At 42.2% G+C, this 22,794-nt stretch overlaps 1 protein-coding gene across 1 annotated transcript in view; it reads right to left on the reverse strand.

Annotated features, from left to right (window-relative positions):
• The window catches only part of LOC150056198 (cell division cycle-associated protein 7-like), a 196,897-nt gene extending 175,092 nt beyond the window's left edge, over positions 1-21,805 (reverse strand). Inside the window, exons 1-2 of the mRNA XM_090342621.1 lie at positions 21,726-21,805; positions 8,474-8,665 (exon numbers count right to left, since the gene is read on the reverse strand). Coding sequence (XP_090198747.1) covers positions 8,474-8,632 — 159 coding nt within the window. The 5' untranslated portion in view covers positions 8,633-8,665; positions 21,726-21,805. The remainder of the gene's footprint in view (positions 1-8,473; positions 8,666-21,725) is intronic.
• Positions 21,806-22,794: the final 989 nt, after the last annotated feature.

Here is a 22,794-nt window from a genome sequence, read left to right on the forward strand (position 1 = left end):
GGCACTGAGTTCAAGCCCCATGACTGACAAAGAAAAAAAAAAAACAACAGAGGTTTCTGAGACTTAACCTAGAATAAAATTGAGCAGCCTACATCCCTTCTTGCATCAGTGGAAAGGTTCCAAAAGAAACCGGATGCCCCACTCAGAAATCAACTTAGTCACATGGCCTCTATGCTAGCGTAATGTCATTACAATGACTTCCTGTCTACACTAGAGAGCAGAAAACTCCAGATACTTTTTATTAGCTAACACAGTACATTCAAGTTTTGAAGACAAAGAACTGGCCCTATCTACTCTGAACAATCTCTCCTCCAATTTTTCCATTGTCCTCTCCCTAGTGAATTTCTCCGTGATTCAAGTCATACTGCTTACTGCTCTTCTCCAGAGGAAGTCCAGCTTTCTATAAGTTAGCAAGACATAATGTCTTTAATGGAATAGTTACTTTGATTTCAGCACAATGTTGAGAGCATCGGTGGAGAACAAATATGAACTAACGAAAATGTTTATTGTTCAATATACCATAATCAATAATCCTTTCATGGAAAGCTAGCAATAATGTTCCTCTTGCACCAAATGGAAAATACTTCACTGTACTACACTGTAACTAGGTAATTCAACAACTTTCAAAGGATTTCTTAAATCTGAAAAGACCAAGTTACAAAACTAAGAAAGATGAGGAGGATTTTGCTTGTAATCAGATATTCTTATGGCCACCTCAATAATCTAAAAGAGCTCATAGAGTGATGTCAAGCTTAACGTAGCTGTATTCACATAACCGAGTTATAACATTGTTTATAATTCCAGTACTTCCTCAATTTTTCTGGACTCTTTTCCTCATCAACCTCTCCCACTTGGTTCAAGTTCTCCTCAGACATATTAATAATACATACTTGTTTAATTTATATATTTGTTCAACATGTGTCTATCCAAGTTTCTGTTTCTTTTATAGCAATTCACCTTGGAGTATCTAGAATATAGATTCCCAATAACAGACATGTCTCATAGAAAGCGCTGAGTGATGTATAGCGACTCAGTTTATCCTTTTGGAGGATGACTATGTTAATTAGCAAATAAAATGATTCACTATTTTTTTCATATATTTTTATTGTAATTAATAGAATGGTTACATTATATTCACCAGATAGAAGGTGCATTACTTCACATACATTGATACCCTTTCTCATGTCTTGGTCCCCATTTCCCTCCTCCCCACCCCCACCCCTCATTAAAATTGCTTATTCTCTGCTTCAAAGCAATGATTTATATATGCAGAACGAAGTTAAAGCATAGCCCTGAAAAATGTTAAGAAAATAAAAAACTTAAGTAGAAATGACATACCAGGCTAAAATGTACAAAACCAAGGATATCTGCACATTCAAATACCAGGTCTCTTAAAGCAAAAGTAACCATAGAGAGTTCCATTAGTCACTAGTACTAGTGCCAGAACACAAGCCTGCCATCATGTTTATAGCAGGTTAGTAAAGACAAGTGTGTTCTGCTGTACTCACAACTCAAAGCAGAACAAATTAGGAAAAATGTAGATATATTCAGAAGAAAAAAAATAAGATATCTCTCCTGGATGAACAGCTGAGATCACAGGATGAAAGTTTGAAGCCAACCAAAGCAGAGAAAAATATAAGACTCTTCTCTCTAATCTGCCAGCCAAAATTGGAAGTAGAAGTGTGGCTCAAGAGTACCAGCTATGAGCAAAAAAAAAAAAAAAAAACCAACAGGGAGAGAACAAGGTCCGGAGTTTAAACCTGGAAAGACAGCCCCAGCTCTCTGAGAGCTCAGTCTACTTCTCAGGACATGGCACACTCCACCCACAGCATTCGCACAGAGCCTCACCGGTGGCTTTGTTTTGCTGACTGCCATGTATCACCTCTTTCCAGGCCTGAATTCATTACAATCATCACAAAAGAGGATGTGTTTTCTATTCTGGCTTTGGAGTTCAGTTGTGAAAATACAGCTGACAGTTGCCGTTATTCAAGTCTTCCCAACATGTCCAGCACTCTTCCACATATTTATGTGTATTATCTCTTTAATCCACAACAACCTTATGAACCACAATTAAGACCACTTTTCAGCTGAGAACACACAGCATGCTCAGGTGAAAAGTGACAGTTCCTTACAGAACGTCCACAGTCATGAGGAAGTTCAAACCTTCTGTCAAATGAGTGGTTTGGAGGTGAAGTAATAATATACAGAAGAGGAAGGTGGTACGGTGGAGCTGACTGACTGTTTCATAGAGAAGGAACAAATTAAAGCTGGGAAACAAGTAGAATCAGCCCACGCAGAGAAGAAAGACAAAGGGAATTACACGCGAAAGACATGGCATGATAGAAACAAGGAATCGGGAAGGAAGACACAACAGCTGGACAGGAGTGGAGAGACCAGGCGAGAAAATGAAAAAGCCAGGAAACTAGAAAGCTAAGCTCTAGAGTTGGGTGGGCCTCGAACCTGAAGGCCAGCTCCTGAGGTTTTCATATGCTTGCATGCCTGCGTCAGTCCTTATTTCTTCCCGCTCAGTGGCTAAGCAGGGCCTGTGCACAGACGCTCATCTACACAGGCGGAGCTTCCAAAGCCTCTCACCCCCAGGTCACGAGCTATCCATACCAAGTTCTAAACGGAAAGGAACATACTGACAATCTGCAATTGACATGATCTAGGTACAACGTGAGCAGTGACCTTTGAACTAACCGGTTCCCAGGTGATGTTCCTTGAGCCACATTTTGACAGTTGTCCAGAAAAAAAAAAAAAAAGTTTCTCATAATGTTGTCTTAAATAACTCATGAAATGACTTGTTGTGTGAAAGGAAAACAGGCCAGGCAGGTGAAGACACTGTAACAAACAAGGACTAAGATGGGACAATTGGATAATAGCTCCATAATATTTAAGGCAGCTCTCTGCAGCAACCATTCTGAGGGCCAGATTGTCATAGAAAGCATGTCAGAGCTCAGTGGCAGCTGTCAAGTAGTTCCCAAGACAACAATGCTACAAATCACACACACACACACACACACACACACACACACACACACACACACACACAAAGTATTGATAAAAGGTCACAACACAAATGCAAAGAAAAAAATAGGTCTCCCATGAGTTATTAAAGTGATCATGTTTACTGACTGTCTTATCAAACCCTGGATATTTACCATATTGACAAACAACGAACAACAAAGCTTTTTGCATTCTTAGTTCCGCGTAAACTTTTAAGACTTTGGGTTCTAATTTACATGGCTATTTTCCTTTTTTTTTTTTTTTTTTTTTTTTGCCAGTCGTGGGCTTGAGCTCAGGGCCTGAGCACTGTTCTTGGATTTTCTCAAGATTAGAGCTCTACCATTTGAGCCTCAGCACTATTTCTGGCTTTTTTCTATGTATGTGGTACCGAGGAATTGAACCCGGGTCTTCGTGCATGCTAGGCAAGCACTCTACCACTAGGCCAAACTTCCGGCCCCTATTTTTCTTTTTTATATAAAAAATTATTAGTTCCTGTTATGACCAATACACTTTTTTCAATCAATGTTTACAATGTAAAACAATGTTGAAACTTAAATGTATTTGGCTTTCAAACAAACATTTCTACAATAAACTTGGTAGGATTTTTTTTCCATGGGTCTTGAACTCGGCACGGGTACTGTCCCTGAGCTCTTCAGCTCAAGGCTACTACCCTACCTTTGAGCCAACTGCCACTTCCCATTTTCTAGAGGTTAATTGGAGATAAGAGTCTCCGGTCCCTTTGTGCCTGGGCTGGCTTTGAACCTTGATCCTCAGATCTCAGCTTCCTGAATAGCTAGGATTACAGGGATGAGCCACCATGCCCAGCTTAGACCTACATTGAATACTAATGGGATGAGACACATCTTTGAGTACATCTCAAAGAAGTTTCTAGAAATGATTACCCATGAGGGCAGGGGGATGATCCTGAATGTAGAGGCCACAGGCCATCCACCATGTGGACCAGCTGCCTTCTTCCCTCCCTGCCACAGTGGACTGAGACCTCTGAAACAATGAGCCAAAATAAACCCATTCCTCCCTTAATAAAATGTTTTCAGAGTGACAAATAGCTGACTTACGCACAGATTTCTTTCAGGTTTCTTCCTCTCCCAGAGAAGAAGAAAAAAATGTCCTGTGCAGACATGTCCGGTGCAACACATCATCAAATTTACTGCCAAGGTAAAATTAAGCTGCTGTGTTTAATCCTTTCTTAAAAGTGTACATTGTAAGTTGGTGAACTTGTTGGGTGGGGACTGCTAGAGAGCAGTAGCTGTAAAAAAAATTACACACTGTGATCACGTGTCTTTCCCCTCCATTCCCATTCCCTGCTTAATCTGTTGCCTAAGCAGTTTCGTGGAAGCCCATCTCAGCTGTCATTTACCAAAGAAATACAAGAATGGTCCTACTGCCTATCTTAGGTAATACGCTGAGATCCTAATACCTTTCCCTGTGGAAAACGCTTTTTCAGATGGAAACAGGTAACTTTGTAAATAATGTCAACAGCACTGCTATGGAAAAGCACTTAAACATGTGAGAGGCACACATGAGCCGGGAAAATTAGGGCTGTCTGATAAACTAAGCAGGGTGGATAATACTCAGTGCCCAGGAATATCCTGGGCAATGCAGCTTGTTAGATGTGTATGTGGAGGTTTTCTATGTGCCACATGACGTTCGTCTTTCTCAAAACTTAGGGATATGTGTTTCATTGTAGGTAGTGATGTGTTTTACCACAAAAGGAAGTGAAAATCAAAATTCACACATACTGAAGTATAGTGAGTGTGAAATGGTGCATTATCGGGAAGTAAACTGATTCCTTACAACTTAGCTGAGGTGCTTCAAAAAGCCAGGAGGGGCAAAAGCACAGAAAGAGGACCACGCATGTCCAAACTCACCAGAAACCCCACAAGATGTACATGAGCATCTTCACTTTTATGCATGAAATTTTACATAAGCATCTTCACTTTTATGCATGAAATTTTTCATAATAAAATATTAGAGGAAAATATGTTATCATCTTAGAAAAATACAGATGTTTTGCTAAAATAAAAGCAACAGATAGACACCAAAACAAATACCTGGGATAATGTTATATACGGTGTTTCACAGATCAAGCTTTCACCCCCCCCAGCAGCTAATATGAGCATTTTCCTAGCTTTTTATATATTTTCCAAATGGAATGGAATTTCATTGTATAGCCACTGGCTATTGGCTTGTTTGTTACAGTTTCCAATTCATCACCTTTGTATATATGAGAGGAACTCTTACTGTAGTTATCTGCCTATATGTTTCTGATTATTTCCTTAGGATAAAAGTCCTTAGAAGATTTCTGGCCCCAAATAAGTAAACATTTTAACAGTGAATTTTCTTTCATGGAATATATTTGGGCTAAACTTTTCTCCAGAAAGGAAAATCATATTAATATCCATTCTATCTAAAAGAAAGATTTTAACATTTAAATGTTTTGGGGTTTTTTTTGCCAGTCCTGGGGCTTGAACTCAGGGCCTGGGTACTGTTCTTGGACCCCTTTTTGCTCAAGGCTAGTGCTCTGCCACTTGAGCCACAATGCCACTTCCAGCTTTTTCTGAGTATGTTGTACCACAGAATCAAACCCAAGATTTCATACATGCTTAGCAAGTACTCTACCTCTAGGCTATACTCCTGGCCTTTAAATTAAATATTTTCATTTAAAAAAATCTCGATTGAGACTGGGAGCATGGCCTAGTGACAAAGTATAGTATACACCTAGTATACACGAAGCCCTGGGTTCGATTCCTTAGTACCGCATACACAGAAAAAGCCAGAAGTGGTGGTGTGGCTCAAGTGGTAGAGCTCTAGCCTAAGGAAAGTGCTCAGGCCTGAGTTCCAGCCCTGGTGCTGGCAAAAAAAAAAAAAATCTCTATTACCATCATTTCTGCTTAAGGAATAAGTACTTTTTCTTTTAAAGTCTAAACTATGTGATCTTAGTACTCATATCTGGGTTCATACATTATCACACAGGTAAACAAACAGACTCAAGACTTCTGCTAGACATTGCCAACCTGGGACTGGAACAGGAACTTGATGAGCCTGGGACATAACTTCATGCCAAGAAATGAAAAACTCATCACAACTCAAGGAAAACATATCCCAAAACCACACAGAAGCCAGCCTGAAGTTCAGAGTTTTCATTTGGGATGACAATTTAAACACAACAATGAGCAGCAACAGTCAAGAACTTTGTATAACACTTTGTATTTAGAAAAGCTTTAAAGTATATAAACAGTGAGTGAATAAAGGTAAGACAGAAGAAAAATAATGAGATAATAACAGTAAAATACCATAAACTAGAAGGCAAAAATCAATGGTATTGGGTAAGTGTTCAAAGAAAAATATTTACATAGGCTCAAAAGTATCTACCAAGAGCTTAACTATTAATTACAAAGGAAAAGCAGGTATTTTTATGACAGAGAAATTGAATGAAGTCCTCTTAACTAAAGGTTCACAATAATGAGACAAGGTGACATCATTCAACTCCAATTAAATTGTGTGGAGGACGACCAGGGACAAATGACCATGTAACATTCCTACCATACACTTAACCTAGGCAAGGGGAAAACCAGACCCAAGATGTCCTGTCACTTGAGACACAGTGCCACTTCTGGTTCTTTGGCTTTTTCATGGTTAATTGAAGATAAGATTCTCATAGACTTTTCAAGTCCAGGCTGGCTTTAGACTGTGAGCCTCAGTCTCCTGAGTAGCTAGCATTAGAGTCGTAAGCTCCAAGTGCCCAAGTCATGCATGGGCTTTAGCAGCTCTCATTTCTCAATGCTTTGGAAAACCTACAGACATCTAAGGTGGAGACATCGTAGTCCTGCTGACTGGCTGGTGAGCCACAGACATGAGGCACTCCAAGAAAAGACCCACAAAGTGCTACCATCGGGTTGCCTTCTCTAACCAACTGCCATGCTTTGCCGATTAATGACAATGGTAAAATCACTCGGAGAGGAAAGGGCATTTATGGAAAAGTTCACTCCAAATAGGATAAGGAAAGGAATCCTAATTAGCTAAAACCAGACATAAATAGTAATGACCAAAACAAGTTGCAGAGGGTAACTATTAAAAGTTATCAGCTGGATGACAATAGGTAATTATGTTCTATACATTTCAAAAGCCAGAAGAAAAGAGTTCAGATGCTTTCACCATAAAGGAAATGATAAACATTTGGAGAAATGGCTACGTTTGGTCTGATTTAAACATTATACAATGGATATGTGGCCTTAACCTTTACATAGTATACTATATGTGTAATTGAAAGATTTTTATGTGCCTGTTAAAATACATATTTAAATTTTTGGAAAAACTTCTTAAGTTACCAAAGAAGCTAAGCCCCTGCAGTCAGCTCTGGCAAGTAGTTTTATTCTTGGGGTACCAAAAGTGAATGATGGAACCATGTTGGGTCACATTTGATAGGAAACTTCTAAAAGTTAAGAGTTCATTTAGTATCAGCCTGTATTCACATGGAAGGTCAAACCTTTTTCTGATTTTACAAGGAAAGGGAAGCTCTTTGTCAAGTATCTACTCAAGCTTTCTTACACAAACCATCACTATAGGCCTTAAGCAGAGGTGAAACCCAAAAGGCCAGCATTGCTTAATCAGCAGAAAAATGGTTCTCCTATTAAAAATGCTCTTTAAAAAAAAGTGTGCAGGAGGGGAGGGGAGGGCAATGGGGACCAAGACATGTGAAAGGGTATCAATATATGTGAATTAATGCACCTTCTATCTGGCAAATATCATGTAACCCTTTTATTAATTACAATAAATATATATATATATATATATATATATATATATATATATATATATATATATAAAGTGTGCAATCCTAGCTGTTCAGGAGGCTGAGATTTGGCAGTCCAAAACTATCCTAAGCAAGAAAGTTGGTGAAACTCTTACCTCCAACTAAGCATCAAAAAGCCAGAGGTGAAAGTATGGCTCAAGTGACAGAGCACCAACCTTGAGTGAAAAGGGCACGAAGCCCAGAGCTCAAGCCCCAGGACTGCTCTCTACCGCCTCCTCCTCCCTCCCCACGATGCTCTTTTTAAAAGACAACTCTTGAGGACCCCAAATCTAAGGGAAGAAATAGCCAAGAGATGAAAATATCACACATTACCTTTTACTGCCCCCTCTTGGCTGCCCTAGGGAACCTCTAAAAGAACTTATATCTCTAGGACAGCCAGCTCAGAGAGCACTAGCTCTTTCATGCTCTGGAAAGAAATCTCTCACTTCAGATGACCACTAATAAAACTCAACTCTAAGGCACACGCTGCAATAATTTCTATTTCTGGGACTCCCAGAATGGAAATTGGAAACAGCCTCATGGATTTGTCTCAAAGGACTTGCTAGGTCCCTTTCAGCCCTGTGACCCAGTGTTAGTTGAAAAGCTTGAAGAGGTAGTATGGTAACCATTTCTGACAGCAGGAAAAGCTCTTACCTCTTTCTCTATTTTGAGCAGCTTCTTCACAGCCACCTCCTTGTCCTGTGATATCCATCTGGCTCGATAAACACTCCCAAAACTCCCTCCACCGCAGTTTTCAAAAAACTGCAAGTCATCAAATTTAATTTGTACAAAGGAGGCACCGAGAGACGACATCTCATAATGACAAGGATTACCCTTGCACACGACCTGCAGGGAGAAAGAAAGGATATGCTGAATTGCAAATAAATGAGGAAGAATCTTCTGGAAATCGTGTATAAAAAGTTCCGTGAAACTTCCAGAAAGATTGTGAGGACTTAGCAAGGAGAAAATCTAGACAAACAAACCGAAAGGAAAACACTCACCCTGGCAACCAGTGCAAAATTCAAGAGCAACTTGTCCAGACTTTGAAATGCAGCTGACCAGGGAGAAATGGCTCTGATTTCCCCTGACACAACCTGTCCGGGCACATCCCAGGGAGCTCTGCCTAAAGGCTACTGTGTCACCAGGTCTCTATTGGGAAGGCCTGACAGACAGACGGGAAGCGTGCTTTCAACAGCAAGCTTGCACAGCCCTCAGGCATGTGTGGCATGCTGTCTCTCCATGTTGCCCTCTGACTCTCACAAAACTGACATAACCTGAGTCCCTGTCCATCTGCCAGCACGTGGCACACTGGACACACATTCCATATTTATTTAAAAAAAAAACTTTTAACAATAGAAAAGTGACTCCAGGACTGTATTTCCTAGCAGAACTTAATTAAAGAGTAGGAAAATTACCCTTGATTACATTAAGTCATCCCCAACACAATGCAAAAGATGTTTAAAAAAATCTCAGGGGTATTATCCTTGTATATAATATCAAGATTGCAGTAATGGTTCTTTTCTGTAGCTGAAGGAATCTTGCTAGTCTCCAGGTAAGCATTCATTCTTAGTGTTCAATGTCAGGAAAAAAATAAATAAAACCCAAAACATACAAGAAAAGAAGCTAGTGGACTTCAATTCTGAACCGATGTAAAAAACTAAAAATGGTATCTAAAAAGCTTTATCTAGCATATGCTTGCTAGATTTTGTAAAGCAGATTATGAGGAACAGAGAGATATGCTCCTGTTTGCAGGACATTCTACAAAACTCCTCACGACTGTCAATCTCATAAAATATTTTTGTAAAAAGCAGAAAAGTGGTAGGGCCCCCATAGATCATGCCTGTAATCCTAGTTACTAAGAAGGGTGAGATCAGAGGATGTGGTTCAAAGCCAGCTCAAGCAAGAAAGTCCCTGAGACTCTTACCTCTAATTAAGTACAAAAAAGCCAAAAGTAGAGCTGTGCTATCCTTGAGTGAAAAAGCAGACAATGCCCAGGCTCTGAGTTTAAGCACCCTCTCCCTCCCTCTCCTACCCTCTCTTTATCTTTCTCTCTCTTTCTCTTTTTCTCTCTCTCCTTCCCTCCCCCCTCTCTTTCTCACACACACAGAGGCAGAAAAAAGGTCTACTTAAAAGCTTCAAGAAAAAAACAAATTTTTAGGGAAGTCTGAATAGTAAATACACATTAGATACTATTTTTATACATTACAAATAATGGCGTTTTGGTTTTGTAAGAAGATGCCTTTGTTTGGGGGAGATTTGTAGATAGATTAAAGTGATAATCTCCAACTCACTTAAAAAGTATAGACACCATCCCCTGGGCCTCTCGACCAAGTCCCACTCCTAAAAATGTGAGCTAGAGAGGAAACCCAACCCAGGCAAGAAAGAAGCATGGCAAGATGCTAATATGTGACAAATTTAGGTGAAAGACATAGCATTTTACTGCCCTTTCCATCTTTCTGTGAGGTTTCCTTTTTTTTTTTTTTCAGAATAAAAAAAAAGCAGAGGGCAATCTGCTTCAGTATAAATTTACAGTTTCTCCATAAACAACTCGAAGCTCTGCCGGGTGATGTAAGCCGTCTGCTGAAGGATTTTAATGTGCAGCTGACTAACCATCCCCTTTTAGGAATATCAGCTCACCGAAGAAGTGGAACTCTGTTCTACTTTGAGGAGAAGGCAAGAAGTGATTTTTGTTCTAACATTTAGAAGACTAGTCTATAGAACAAATACAGCAGGGTTGAAGGAACCTTGTATTCAGGCACAGTCCATAAATATCTATAAATCAACCACTTTTACTACAAATGATGTTCAATTAATTGTACAGAAGAAGAAAGTTTAGAGGAAAGTTAAAAAGGCATCAAAGGTAGGTATGTAGCATATAAAAGGTATAAACATTGTTCAACAAAATGCAAAACACCATATAAGAGATTTCCTTGGAATTACAGGTGCTAGGTCTATTTTTTATTATGAATTTTATCCAAAAATTTTTTAAAGGAAATAAGTCTATAACATTTATAATATAAAACACAAGCCCCTGCCCTCAATGCTCCCTAAACCCAATTCTCACTGCTAAAAGTAATTAATTCCAACTGTTTTAAGAATGTCCATCTGGTATTTAACTCCTCATTTCTAAGTTTACGCTGCCATTTCTTGAGCTTAGCATCTTAGATATTGTCTATTCCCTGAGAAAGATAAGGATTTATTTCTCATGTATCATCCTTTATCTCCCTACATACAAATTTTATCCTCGCCTAAACATTTGTTTCCAAGATATTGTAACATTTGATTAGAGCAATATTCAAGGTTTAAAGTAGTCTGAGAAAGTAACTAGCAATTCTTGTAGTATCATGTAGCCTTTAAGTGACTATATTTTCCTTGTTGGATAACTTTTTGTTTTACCTAGAATTATTAGTTACCATATTTTTATTGTTGTTTTGCTTAGTTTTTACTACTACTAATTTACTCAGCTCCTTAAGCTCTTAAAAGAATTGCAAAATTCCTTTCAATGAAGTAAGACTCCAGGTTCCTTTTATTTTTTTCCTTCTTCCTAAATCTTTTTGGAGGGGGGAAGGCCTGTTCTTTTCTTAGAGACATTCTTTCTAAACCCTTCATCCCTGATCTAGTCAGGCTGGAACGGTTCTGTAGGCCTGACTTGAGCTGGGATTTTCCCTTCATGACAATTCTAAGAATCTCCTTCATCTTTTCTTTGGAGGAAAACTGGCCTTGGAGCTGCCATTTTGTCTTTCTTGGTTTTATTCCTGTGTCTCTGAATCCAATGAAAAGAATGTAAAAAATGGGGGAATCTGCATATGCTGAAAGCCTTGACTATCTGCCTGAATATGCACTTCTAGATCAGAAACCATTTTCCATGTAATTTTGGAAGTATGACTTCATTTTCTTCTAGTTCTAACATAGTTATGGAGCAGTCTGATGCTACTCTGATTACTAGTTCTTTTCTACATTTATTTCTTTTCTACGTTTACCCTGATAGCTTTCAGAATGCTCTACGCATCCCTGGAATCCTGAATTGGATTGGCCTATGCTTTGGGATGAGTCTTCTTCATTCACTGGGAGGATACTCAGAAAAGTCTTTCAATCTGTAGTTCATGTCATTTAATTCCGGGAAATGTTATTATTCCCCTACCACTTACAGGCACTTTCATACATGCACAAAGCACCCTTGGCAGTTCCCCAAGTATGCCAACCTCTCGCATCTCTGCTTATTCCCCATAAGCTAGTGCTGCCTTTGCCCAGCAAAGCCCTATCCCTGACTACTTCTTTGCGTTCCACAAGGAGAGTCACATTCTCCCTCTTTTAAACCAGCACCTCGCTGGACCATCCATCTTTCCCACTAAATCCCCATCACACAAGTCATCCCCTCACTGCCATTTCCAGTTGGTTCTCAGAATACATAGTATGTACCTTTTCCATTCAAAAGTATTTGTTGTGGGCTGGGAGTTTGACCTAGTGGTAGAGTGCTTGCTTAGCATACACGAAGACTGGAGTTCGATTCCTCGGTACCACACAGAAAAAAGCTGGGCCAGGCACAGTAGTTCACGTCTGTAATCCTAGCTACTCAGGACGCTGAGATCTGAGGATGAAGGTGCAAAGCCAGCCCGGGCACAAAGGGACCTGAGACTCTTATCTCCAATTAACTTCTAGAAAATAAGAAGTGGGGCTTGGCTCAAGGGTAGGGCAGTAGCCTTGAGCTGAAGAGCTCAGGGAGAGTGCACAGGCTGAATTTAAGCCCCATGATCCACACACACACACACACAAAAAAAACTGAAGTGGTGCTGTGGCTCAAGTGGTAGAGTACTAGCCTTGAGGAAAGCCCAAGGACAGTGCTCAGGCCTTGAGTTCAAGCCCCAGGACTGGCAAAAAAAATTATTTCTGATTATTCTCTCATTTTGGCTTTTGAAACTGAGAAAGTTTCAATCATATTAAATAAAACCTGAGACCTGCAAGGTACTGGTGGCTAAAACCTATATATAATCTTAGCTACTCAGAAGGCTGAGATCTGATGATCATGGTTTGAGGTCAGCCTGGGCAGAGAAGCACATGAGACTCTTACCTCTAATTGCCCGTCAAAAGCTACAAGGAGCGGTATCACTCAAATGGTAGAGCACCAGCCTGGAACCAAAAAGCCAAGTGAGAGTATAAGACCTTGCATTCAAGTCCCAGTACCAGCACAAAAAATAAATAAGTAAAAAATAAAATCCTGAGGCTTGTAGTCTTTACAGGTACTCCAGAGGATTCTGGGGCAACTCCCGATTTTGAACCTACTGCATAGACTCCTTGGGATAGGTATAGATGGGGCCTCCCATATTGGTGCCTCTTGAGTCTTGGGGTGGGGTGGGTGAAGGAAAAGGACTTAAAGGTAGTGATCTGAGCCAGGATGGGATCAACATCTGAGCCTGAGGTAAAGCACCTTTTCAAGGGTTTTTCTTTACCCGTTGACATAAGGCAACTAGCCAAGTTCTTTCCAGAATCACTGTTACTCATATTGTGATGCACCCAACTATTCAGAAATAGGCTATGAATGACTGGAACTATGCAATTACTTGAATGGTTTATTGAGACTGTAAAAAAATTAAGTCCTGCCTGATCACCAAAGAGATGAACAATTCTAGGGTATGAATCTCAACTCCAGGGAGCCAGGCAAAGTATCACACAGTTGGATGAAAATTTTGGTTGAGGTTCCCATTCTACTCTACACCATACGAATATCAGATTAAAACGTATGTTTTTTTCTCCTTGAGCTTTCTTTCCTTTCATTCAAAGTCATTATTCTAAAATTAACTTATGACTAGAGTGTGAAAAATCTGAGTTACTAGTTCATAATATCTACAGCATCTTTGGGAACACTGCTACCTGATCAAATTATCAGATGGATTCTGCACTGACTACACTACACCTGAAACTTATTTACGTAGTCTAGGAAAAGAAATGTTTTTACAAACATGGGCAATTTCCACCATGGAACATTCTCAGAATTGATTTTATGACATTCTCAAAAGCTATTATGAATGCTAAGTATCTGCCAGCATTCAAGGCTAAGTTAAAACAGGAAAATCACAAAACCAAAGCATAGTAAGATGTCACAAATCTTGAAAACAACAGCAGAGTGGTTGAAGCCAGTCTGCTGAATACTTGACCAAAACTCCAAATTTTCTTAATTTTCCTTAAATTAAAAAAGTCAAAACATCTTTAGCTATTAACTAAATTTCTGAAAGCATTTTCCTTATCATCAGCTAATTCTCAAAACTAGAAATATATGAAAACAAACAATCATAAAAGGAATACTATTTTACTTTTCCAAGTGTTTAGTTTCTTCTCCCCAAAATGGACTTAGTTTTCCTACTCACAGATCTACTTTGCCCCTTGATTTGTCAAAGTATGTAGACTTCAAATAAGTCATTTGTCTTCTCCTCCCCTCCCCAAATTTAAAACAAGAAAGACACCACTAAAGTTCTAACACCTAAAAAGGCTATAAAATGAAGTAGAGCTGGGTCAAGTGGAAGAGCATCAGCCTTGAGCAAAAAACCTAAAAGAGAATGTGAGCGCCTGAGTTCAAACCCCCACACTGACACACAGTACTTACTATATATCCATCTATTATAACCTTGAAACAATCATTTTTTCTCAGATTATGGCATTTCCAGACCTAATAAAAAATGTAAATCCTTTCCATGTAGTATCTCAAAAATGGATGATTAAAAATGGGTTATGTATGCTGTACATTATTCAATTTCTTAGATGTCTAATTTCCAAATAACTATGATTGCATCACAGTAGAGGGGAGAGATCATTGCAGGGAGCTCATGTGGCAAATCTGACCCTTTCAAGCTCCTGCAGCTGTTGTGACTCAGTTTCTTCACTGGAACCAGCAACTCTGTATAGGTTCAGGGAAGTATGACTCCACATAGTACATAGTATTTGCCCAGTAAATGGAAGCTGTGGTTTCCCGTTTCAATAAACTTCCCTACCATATTTAGCCATTATTCCTGCATGGTCAGGTATGCTTTCCTCAAATCACCTTCCTCTCTGAATTTGAGGAATTATTTTCTATTGTAGCTCCATCACTGCTGCAGCTTCATCACTAACATGCAAATGTACTACTGATTACTAGCTGCTTTTCCTTGCAGCTCTTTCCCCCTCACCTCTCTGTTTGCTGCCTTTTTTGGTGTTGATCACTTCTGTAAGACGTATTTTATTAGCAATTCCTAACTTTTTCTTAAGACAAGGTTTTACTGTGTAGCTTACCCTGGCCTTGAACTCTTAACCTTCTGCCTCAGACTACTGAGTTCTGGGATTATACGCTACTACCACACCTGTCCACCACTAGAATTTATTTCTTTCACATTGTTTTTCACAGGGAGAATGTTTACATTACTAAAAGCCAGTATTTTTCTTTTGCACTTTTTAGATACTAACACCCTCTAGGATCTATTTATGCAAGCACAGCATTCACTTTCGTGGAGTTACAATGTGTTCTCCTCCCAGCTGGCCACTGTCCCTTTTCAGAAAGGACACATGACTGCCTGACTCAAGAACTTTTTATCCTTAATTTACACTTTCATTTTTCCTTCTTTCACAAAAGTAGTTATAAGCTTGTTTCTGACCTAACACAGAAGAATTAATTTACCAGGACCTAGATACCATTTATTTTTGCCAGTCCTGGGGCTTGAACTCAGGGCCTGAGCACTGTCCTTGGGCTTTCCTCAAGGCTAGCACTCTACCACTTATGCCACAGTACCACTCCTGGCTTTTCCTATGTATGTGGTACCAAGGAATTGAACCTGGGTCTTCATCATGCTAGGCAAGCGCTCTACCACTAGGCCCAACTCCTGGCCCCAGGACCTAGATAATATTTTCTTACAGATTTTTTTTTCTAAAACAACCCTCAACCCCTTAAATAATCACGTATGTTGGAGTTGTCTCACTCTCCTTAATATAGACCAGGAAATGAATCGATAAAAACGTGTGTACTGCCATATATATCAAAACAAAGCCACAGGGAAATCACCATTCTGTGATTTGTTTTTAAAGTCATCTCTTTAAAAAGACAGGGGAATGTTTTGGCTCAGTGTATTTCTTCAAAATTCAAAAATGCAATTCCTGAACACGACTATTGCTCTATGCTGCTCTCTTTGAAAAAAAAATCACAAAAAGATAAAAACAGCATGACTTTCTGAAGAAGACTGGGCATAAGAATAAAACTAAGTAATGACATGTCTGCCATAGCTATCTCCTTTAAGGTTGATTTGAGTAAACAATCTATCTTATATGGAACAGTTTGGGACCGGTGAGCAGGACTGTTTCAGGCATGAGTAGCTGAGAAGGCAATTTTAAATGAAAGGAAAGTGAGACAGAACAGCTATTGTTTCATGTTCCCCCCTCTATCTGTGCTTTACCATATAAGTAGTACAACTCAACAGTTGGAACAAAGGTTAAAATGAAAACAAGCTAGTTAAAAGAAACATTCTTATTGGTACCTTAATATTCCAATAAATGGAAATCAACTTCCATGCATGCTTTCTTGCCAGAAATGTGACTACCACAAGTGAATCCTGGAGAGCAAGGAGCGTGACTGGTGGGAGCAGGCAGGCCACAGAGAAGCTATGGGGAATGAGCTCCTAATCAGAGCTCAAGAGGAAATGAGGCCAATCCATGCCACAGGCTGCTACAGAGACTTCTCATGACGTCAGGGGGAGAATGGGGCCCTCCTGAGTCAAGTGGGAAAGCACAGGAGGGGCTGGCCTGAAGGGGGACACACAGGTGTTTAGGGTGGCGCTCATGAGCACTGGAGGCCGACTGCCTGGGCCAGCTGCCACCTATGTGGAGCAGCTGTTCACTGCTGTTTAGCTGTCTCTCCCTTAGAACAGTTTTCTACACAAAAAAAAGGATGCAACGAGATACGATTTGGGACTAATAACTTGGAATGAATGCCCTTTGTAAGAAAGGAAAATACACAGGTTAGAACCTGATGGTCTGAGGTAAGACAAAGTGATTTCAAAAGAAGAAGAAGGACGCTGTTAAAACTAGAAGACACCCAAGACCCTGGATTATGCTTTGTTAATCATGAAGGAAAATTAGCTGTGGTTACAAATTATAGAAAGAATCCTGGTTATTAGGACGCTGCACAAAAAATGCCTGACCCTCTGAGTAGTGGGTGACCCAGCAGGAAGCGGGGGTGTGAATGGAGAGCTGAATGTGTAAGTGAGCAGCACTGATGCTTCTTTAAGATTCATACCAGGCTCACCACAAGAATGACGTCATAGCCAGCCCAGCACTAAAGGTCTCTGTCCCCTTACACGCCATGTAGTCACCAGCCTGACAATAAACGGGGATGGTTGTCCTTGATGGAAGTGACAGGACTGCTCTCGTACAGTTCACCTCCCAGGGCTGGGAAGGTGAGAGCTACACGCCACATGGTCATCCTTCAGGGCTCCTCCTCTTCTCCACATCCCAAAGCCAGGTGCTCTCCATCTTGAAAGCCAGAAAACCAGAGACTACACAAAAACTCTTTCATGTACCTCTATTCGTGTGTGCGTGCGTGAGAGAGGGGGGGGCCGGGAGGGAGACAGCATCTTGCTATATAGCCTAGATCTTCCTGTCTCAAGTGTGATTACAGGCCTGGTCTGGTGTGCCCATCTTATCTACCCCTAATCTTTTCTCATCAAAATGGAATTGCATTACCCTATCTGAGAGCTGGGGTATGAAACTAAATGAGGTGAGACCATTAACCCCAAACCCAATTTTCTCATGCACTAATTCCCAAAAGGGAGCACACAGCACTGTGCATGTATATGAATAAATACACACACTGACTTTACTGAAAGAATGGGAGGAACCAATATGTCTGTGTGTCTTGGCTTGATCAATGAGATAAAAACAGAACAGGAAAACAGGCAATTTGAAAGTCACATGTATTTTTAAAATACAAGATTTTAAGTAAATGCTTACTTACATAGAAGGTACTTAGGGCTGTATTTAGAGACACCCCCCCCTCAAAGAATTCATTCCTTTTTTTCCCGACAATAGGGTAGTTTGGTATAAAAGTTTAAGCAAAGATTTGCTCTGTCACTTACAGAGATAATTCTTTCCTTCTCTTGTTGGATATACCGAGTTCAAGAGACAAGTCTAGAAAGAACAGTATTGGGTCCCAAATACAATGTGTGTTGAAATTAACTAAGAATCATTTCAGGCAGGAATTGGTGGCTCATATCTTTCATCTTAGCTACTCAAGAAGGATGATATCTAACAATTCTGGTTTGAAACCAGCATGTGTGGGAAAGTCTCTGAGACTCTAATCTCAAATTAAGCAGTAAAAAGCAAGAAGTGCAGGTGTGGCTCAAGTGTAAGAATACAATCCTTGAGCAAAAAAAGCTAGTACACAGTGCTTGAGTTCAAGCCCTAGTATCCGCACAGAAAAAGAAAGAAAGAAAGAAAGAAAGAAAGAAAGAAAGAAAGAAAATGATTCTAAGTGATTTCAGTTCTAACACATTAGCTTTAAGATTCACCCCTCCCCACACACACACACACTACCATATAGATAGTACCAACTGTATACAGGAGCAGAGGGGCACAGAGCCACTTCACAAACTCTCTACTTAAAAGTATGGAGTGAGGAATGTGGCTTGGTGGTAGAGTGCTTGCCTAGCATTCATGAAGCCCTAGGTTTGATTCCTTTTTGCATGAAGCCCTGGGTTTGATTCTGCGGTACCACATAAATAGAAAAAGCCAGAAGTGGTACTGTGGCTCAAGTGGTAGATTGGTAGCCACTTGAGAAAGCTCAAGGACAGTGCCCAAACCCTGAGTTCAAACCCCAGGACTGGCAGAGAGAGAGAGACAGAGAGAGAGAGAGAGAGAGAGAGAGAGAGAGAGAGAGAGAGAGAGAGAGAGAGAGAGAGGGGGGTGGGAGGGAGGGAGGAAGGAAGGGAGGAAGGAAGGAAGGAAGCAGGGAAGGAAGCAGGGAAGGAAGGAAGGAAGGCAGGCAGGCAGGCAGGCAGGCAGGCATAGAGGGGGAGAGAAAGCAAAGAAGAAAACAAGAAGAAAAAAAGAAAAGAAAGCCTCCTATCCCAACACACATACTTAAATATGGCATGGGAACTGGGCAAATTACTACAGGCAAACCTCACCTAGGAGAGGCAAGACCAGCGGCTTTCTCTGAATGAAGTTTGTGGCACCCCCCTCTCGTCACCTGCCTGCCATTCAGTTTCAGGGATTGGTTTGAAGAACTTCCATTTGGCATCTCATATACTTATCATCCTTAGGAACAAGTAGCATCACTGTCCCTAATTTACATGTGAGGAAATAGAGGGAGGATCCAGATAGTGAAAGTGCCCAAGCTGAGCAGTTCATTTCCAGTGATACCACTTCATTTCAAATCAGGTCCAACTCCAAAGTCATATTTTACCACCATATGTCTTTTTCCCACTATATCACTCTGCTGCCTCCTTCTAATACTCCTATTTTCGTCGTCTTCAAACAGGCCCTTTTTTTATTATAGTAATTACTGGATTGCTTACTGTCCACCTGAAGTTCCATGTGAGACTTTAATTTCCTATTAAATGATTGTTGCGATGGGGTTAGCAGTCAGTTGTGTGGCTGTTTTGTTCTTGTTTTCCCGGTGTTGGGATTATTTAACTGTGATTAGAGCCTAATCGATGCTTCAGCTGTCTGTAAAAGGGTCAGACACAAAAGCCTGGAATATCAGCCAAACCAATCTAAGCTATGGCATTTACAGCTCTCTTCCCCTAACTGGCACACTTTTCTGTTCACAGCTGGAACTCTGCTTATTTGTGCGTAGGAGGGCAAGGTTAATAGCCACAAAAGAAGTAGCCTAAATCTTCCCTGCAGTAAGATGGAAAGGTGTCTTAGCTATCTTATTCAACAACCATTACATCACCACAAACACTTTTTTCTCATTTAAAAAAAAAATAGTCACCAATTCTCTCTCTTCTCTGAATCTGTCAATTTCTAAAATCCTCTGCCCATTTTGCTCTTCTTTGCCACACTAATCTCTTCACTTTAGGGGTGACCTCCTTTCCTGAAACATCTTTGTCATTTCTCCAGTGTTTTCTCTGATGATTCAATTATTCACTCCACACCCTTTGTAACTCCTGCTTATAATTCTGCAACCCTATCACAGTCAGTTTCGCTGTGCATTACAGATAGGCACTGGGCCAATGTATTGCCAATAACACTCATCCTGCGCTGACTTAAAATACACAGTGCAGCTTGCCAAGTTTCCTTATTTGGCAAGAAGTTCCCTCAGTTCCCAAGATCTTTGACCATCCCTTTTTAGATCCAAATCTGTGTGCTTAATATTCAGTTATTAATGCATCCTAAAGGAATAACCAAAGGATTAGGCCTTCTATTTGCTTTCCTAGATGAGGAAAAACTTCCTCACTAATGTGTACTGGCCATTTACTCTGGAATGTCTACCACTGACACTTTTCATTCAAACAACATTTTCCACTTCACACACACACACACACACACACACACCTTCCAAGATACTCCCCAAAAGAGCAGACATTAAATTGTGAGATTAAAATAAGCAGTGAACACTGTTCCAAAAGACCATTTGTTAATTTTGTTTTCAAAAAAAATGCTGTTTATATTCATTTAAAAACCTCCCAAATCTCTCAAAATTGTAGCAGGAATCTAAAAGAATTGTGCAAATGACCCAAACCACAATTTAAACGCAGTCATGATAGATAGATAGATAGATAGATAGATAGATAGATAGATAGATAGATACATAGATACATAGATACATAGATACATAGATACATAGATACATAGATATAGATTTAACTACAGGGACATTCAGATTTCACTGCGGAGAGGGGCCTACAACAAAGGCGACCTTCACTGGTCTTGAAGCACTTGTTTTATTTTTACCTTTAAACCCCGGGGTAGGTTTGGACCACTAAGCACTTTCCTAAGGCCAGGAAAGGGGAAAGCAAGAAGTCCTGCCTAAAACAGCTTTCAGCAGTCAAGGGGGAACTGAACTTTCACAACTTAAAAGCCATCCTGTAACAGGATCCTGCACGCGTTCCTAACGAGAGCTGCTGATTGACGGGGATGGGCCACTCAACGGCGTGCTTTCGTTATTAACGAAAACTCACAAAAATAGGAATTAACTTTCCCAGGCACAGCGCTTCCGCAGGGTCTCGGGGCGCATCAGAAACAAGCGTTTTCGGCAGTCCCTCGATGACGCCCCAGTGTGTGTGTGTGTTTGGGGGGTGTTTTAGGTAATTCGGTGTCGTCTAGCCAATTTGGATTCCCAAGTTTTCCCGGAAGCCGGCGGGCGCGGCGGGGTCGGCGCGGTTCTCGGGGGGCTCCCGGCGGGAACGCCGCGCAGGGGCCCGGGGGTCTCCCGGAGGGAATCCCGCGGCAGCGCGGGGAGCCGTCGCCCCGGGTGGGGTTGCGTGTATCCGCGGAAGTTTCCGCCGCTCTTCGCCCGCACAGACAGCCGGGGCGCCCGGCGCGGGGCCCCGATTTCCAGGACGCCGCTGTCCCCGCTCCCGCCGCCCCGCGCTGACCTCCGGGGTCGCGGCCCACCCACGGCCCGGGGCGCGCGGGCTGCGCCCCGCTCGCTCTTCTGGGCGCCAACTCCTCGGCGGGATCCGCCCGGACTCCCGGGCGCGCCAAGTGTGGAGAGGTCGGACGCCGGGACAATCGCCCGGCCGAGGGCTGGGGTTGGGGCTGGGACCGGGCGCGAGGGGCCCCGGGGACCTTCAGGCCGCAGGCGCTCCCGGCCTGGCCCCGAGCCGGGCCTCAGGGCCCCGGGACGCCCAGCTTTCCCCGGACCCGGCGCGGCGGACCAGGCACCGGCTGTAACTCCTCCCTCCGGCCCTCCCGGCCTCCCTCCGCGGCCGGCCGGTCTGACCCCTACCTGGCTCCCGGACCGGGCGCGAGCTGCAGGCGGGGCGCGCAAGCCCCGCGCGACCAGGGCGGCGGGGGTCGGGGACGGGGTCGGGGACGGCGGCCCGCGCGGCTCCCACGCTTCCGCCGGAGTCAGGAGTTGAACATTCCGCCTCTCCGCGCGGCGCCAATGAGGAAGACAGGCACGGCAACAGCACCACCTACCTCCCGGCGCGGAACCCTCGGGCCCAGCAGCCCTGCCTAGCGCCACTCGAGGCCTGGCGCGGCTCGCCCGTCCTTCCCCCGGGGCACCCGAGTCCGGTCCGCCCCAGCGCCCCGCGCCTAGCGCCTGTCCCACCGACTACGCGGGGCAGCCAGCGTCCTCCTGGTTCCCGGGTACCTTAGCATCTTGTCCACAAATGAACACCTCCTACTGCGGCCACTCAGTCCTCACCAACACACCTAGGCCCTGGGGGGACGCAAAGGACTGGGGCAGGTGTGTGTGTGTGTGTGTGTGTGTGTGTGTGTGTGTGTGTGTGTGTGTGTGTATGTGTGTGTGTATGTGTGTGCATGCGTGTGTGTGTGTGCGTGTGTGTGCGTGCGCAGTCAGTCCTGTAGTTAGGAAGGGAACAGGCATTGATGGCGAAAGATGGGGCTGTGTCGGTGGAACCATCGGTAGATAATTGGGGTTTTGAGAAGGGTCCATGGCCTGCTGCTCTACTTGTGACTTTAAATCCAAGTACCTTCTGCATGCCAGGAGACCTAGGATGAGCAAAAAGCTGGCCGAGGCCTTTGGGGAGAATGGTCTGCGGAGAGAAATGAGAGGAAAGAACATTTCCAGGACTCAATCACTCACCAATACTGAGGGAATCGTGGAAGGTTGAGATTAGGAGTAAAATGGATGTCTGCATTTCAGTGATGTTTCAGAGAGCCGCTCACTGGGGTGGTGGTGGTGAGTGGGTAGTGCAGTGATGACTGAGGATGGGATCAGGGGAAATCCCCGGTTATTGGGTCTTGAGAACCTGAGTTAGAGGGTATAATATGGAATTTAAAAGAGAAGGCATGGAATTGAGAGATATGTTTCAGAACGAGGTCAAAGA

This window comes from Megascapheus bottae, chromosome 12 (genome assembly GCF_031878675.1).
Source record: "Megascapheus bottae isolate mThoBot1 chromosome 12, mThoBot2.hap1, whole genome shotgun sequence".
In the NCBI taxonomy this organism is placed as follows: Eukaryota; Metazoa; Chordata; class Mammalia; order Rodentia; family Geomyidae; genus Megascapheus; species Megascapheus bottae.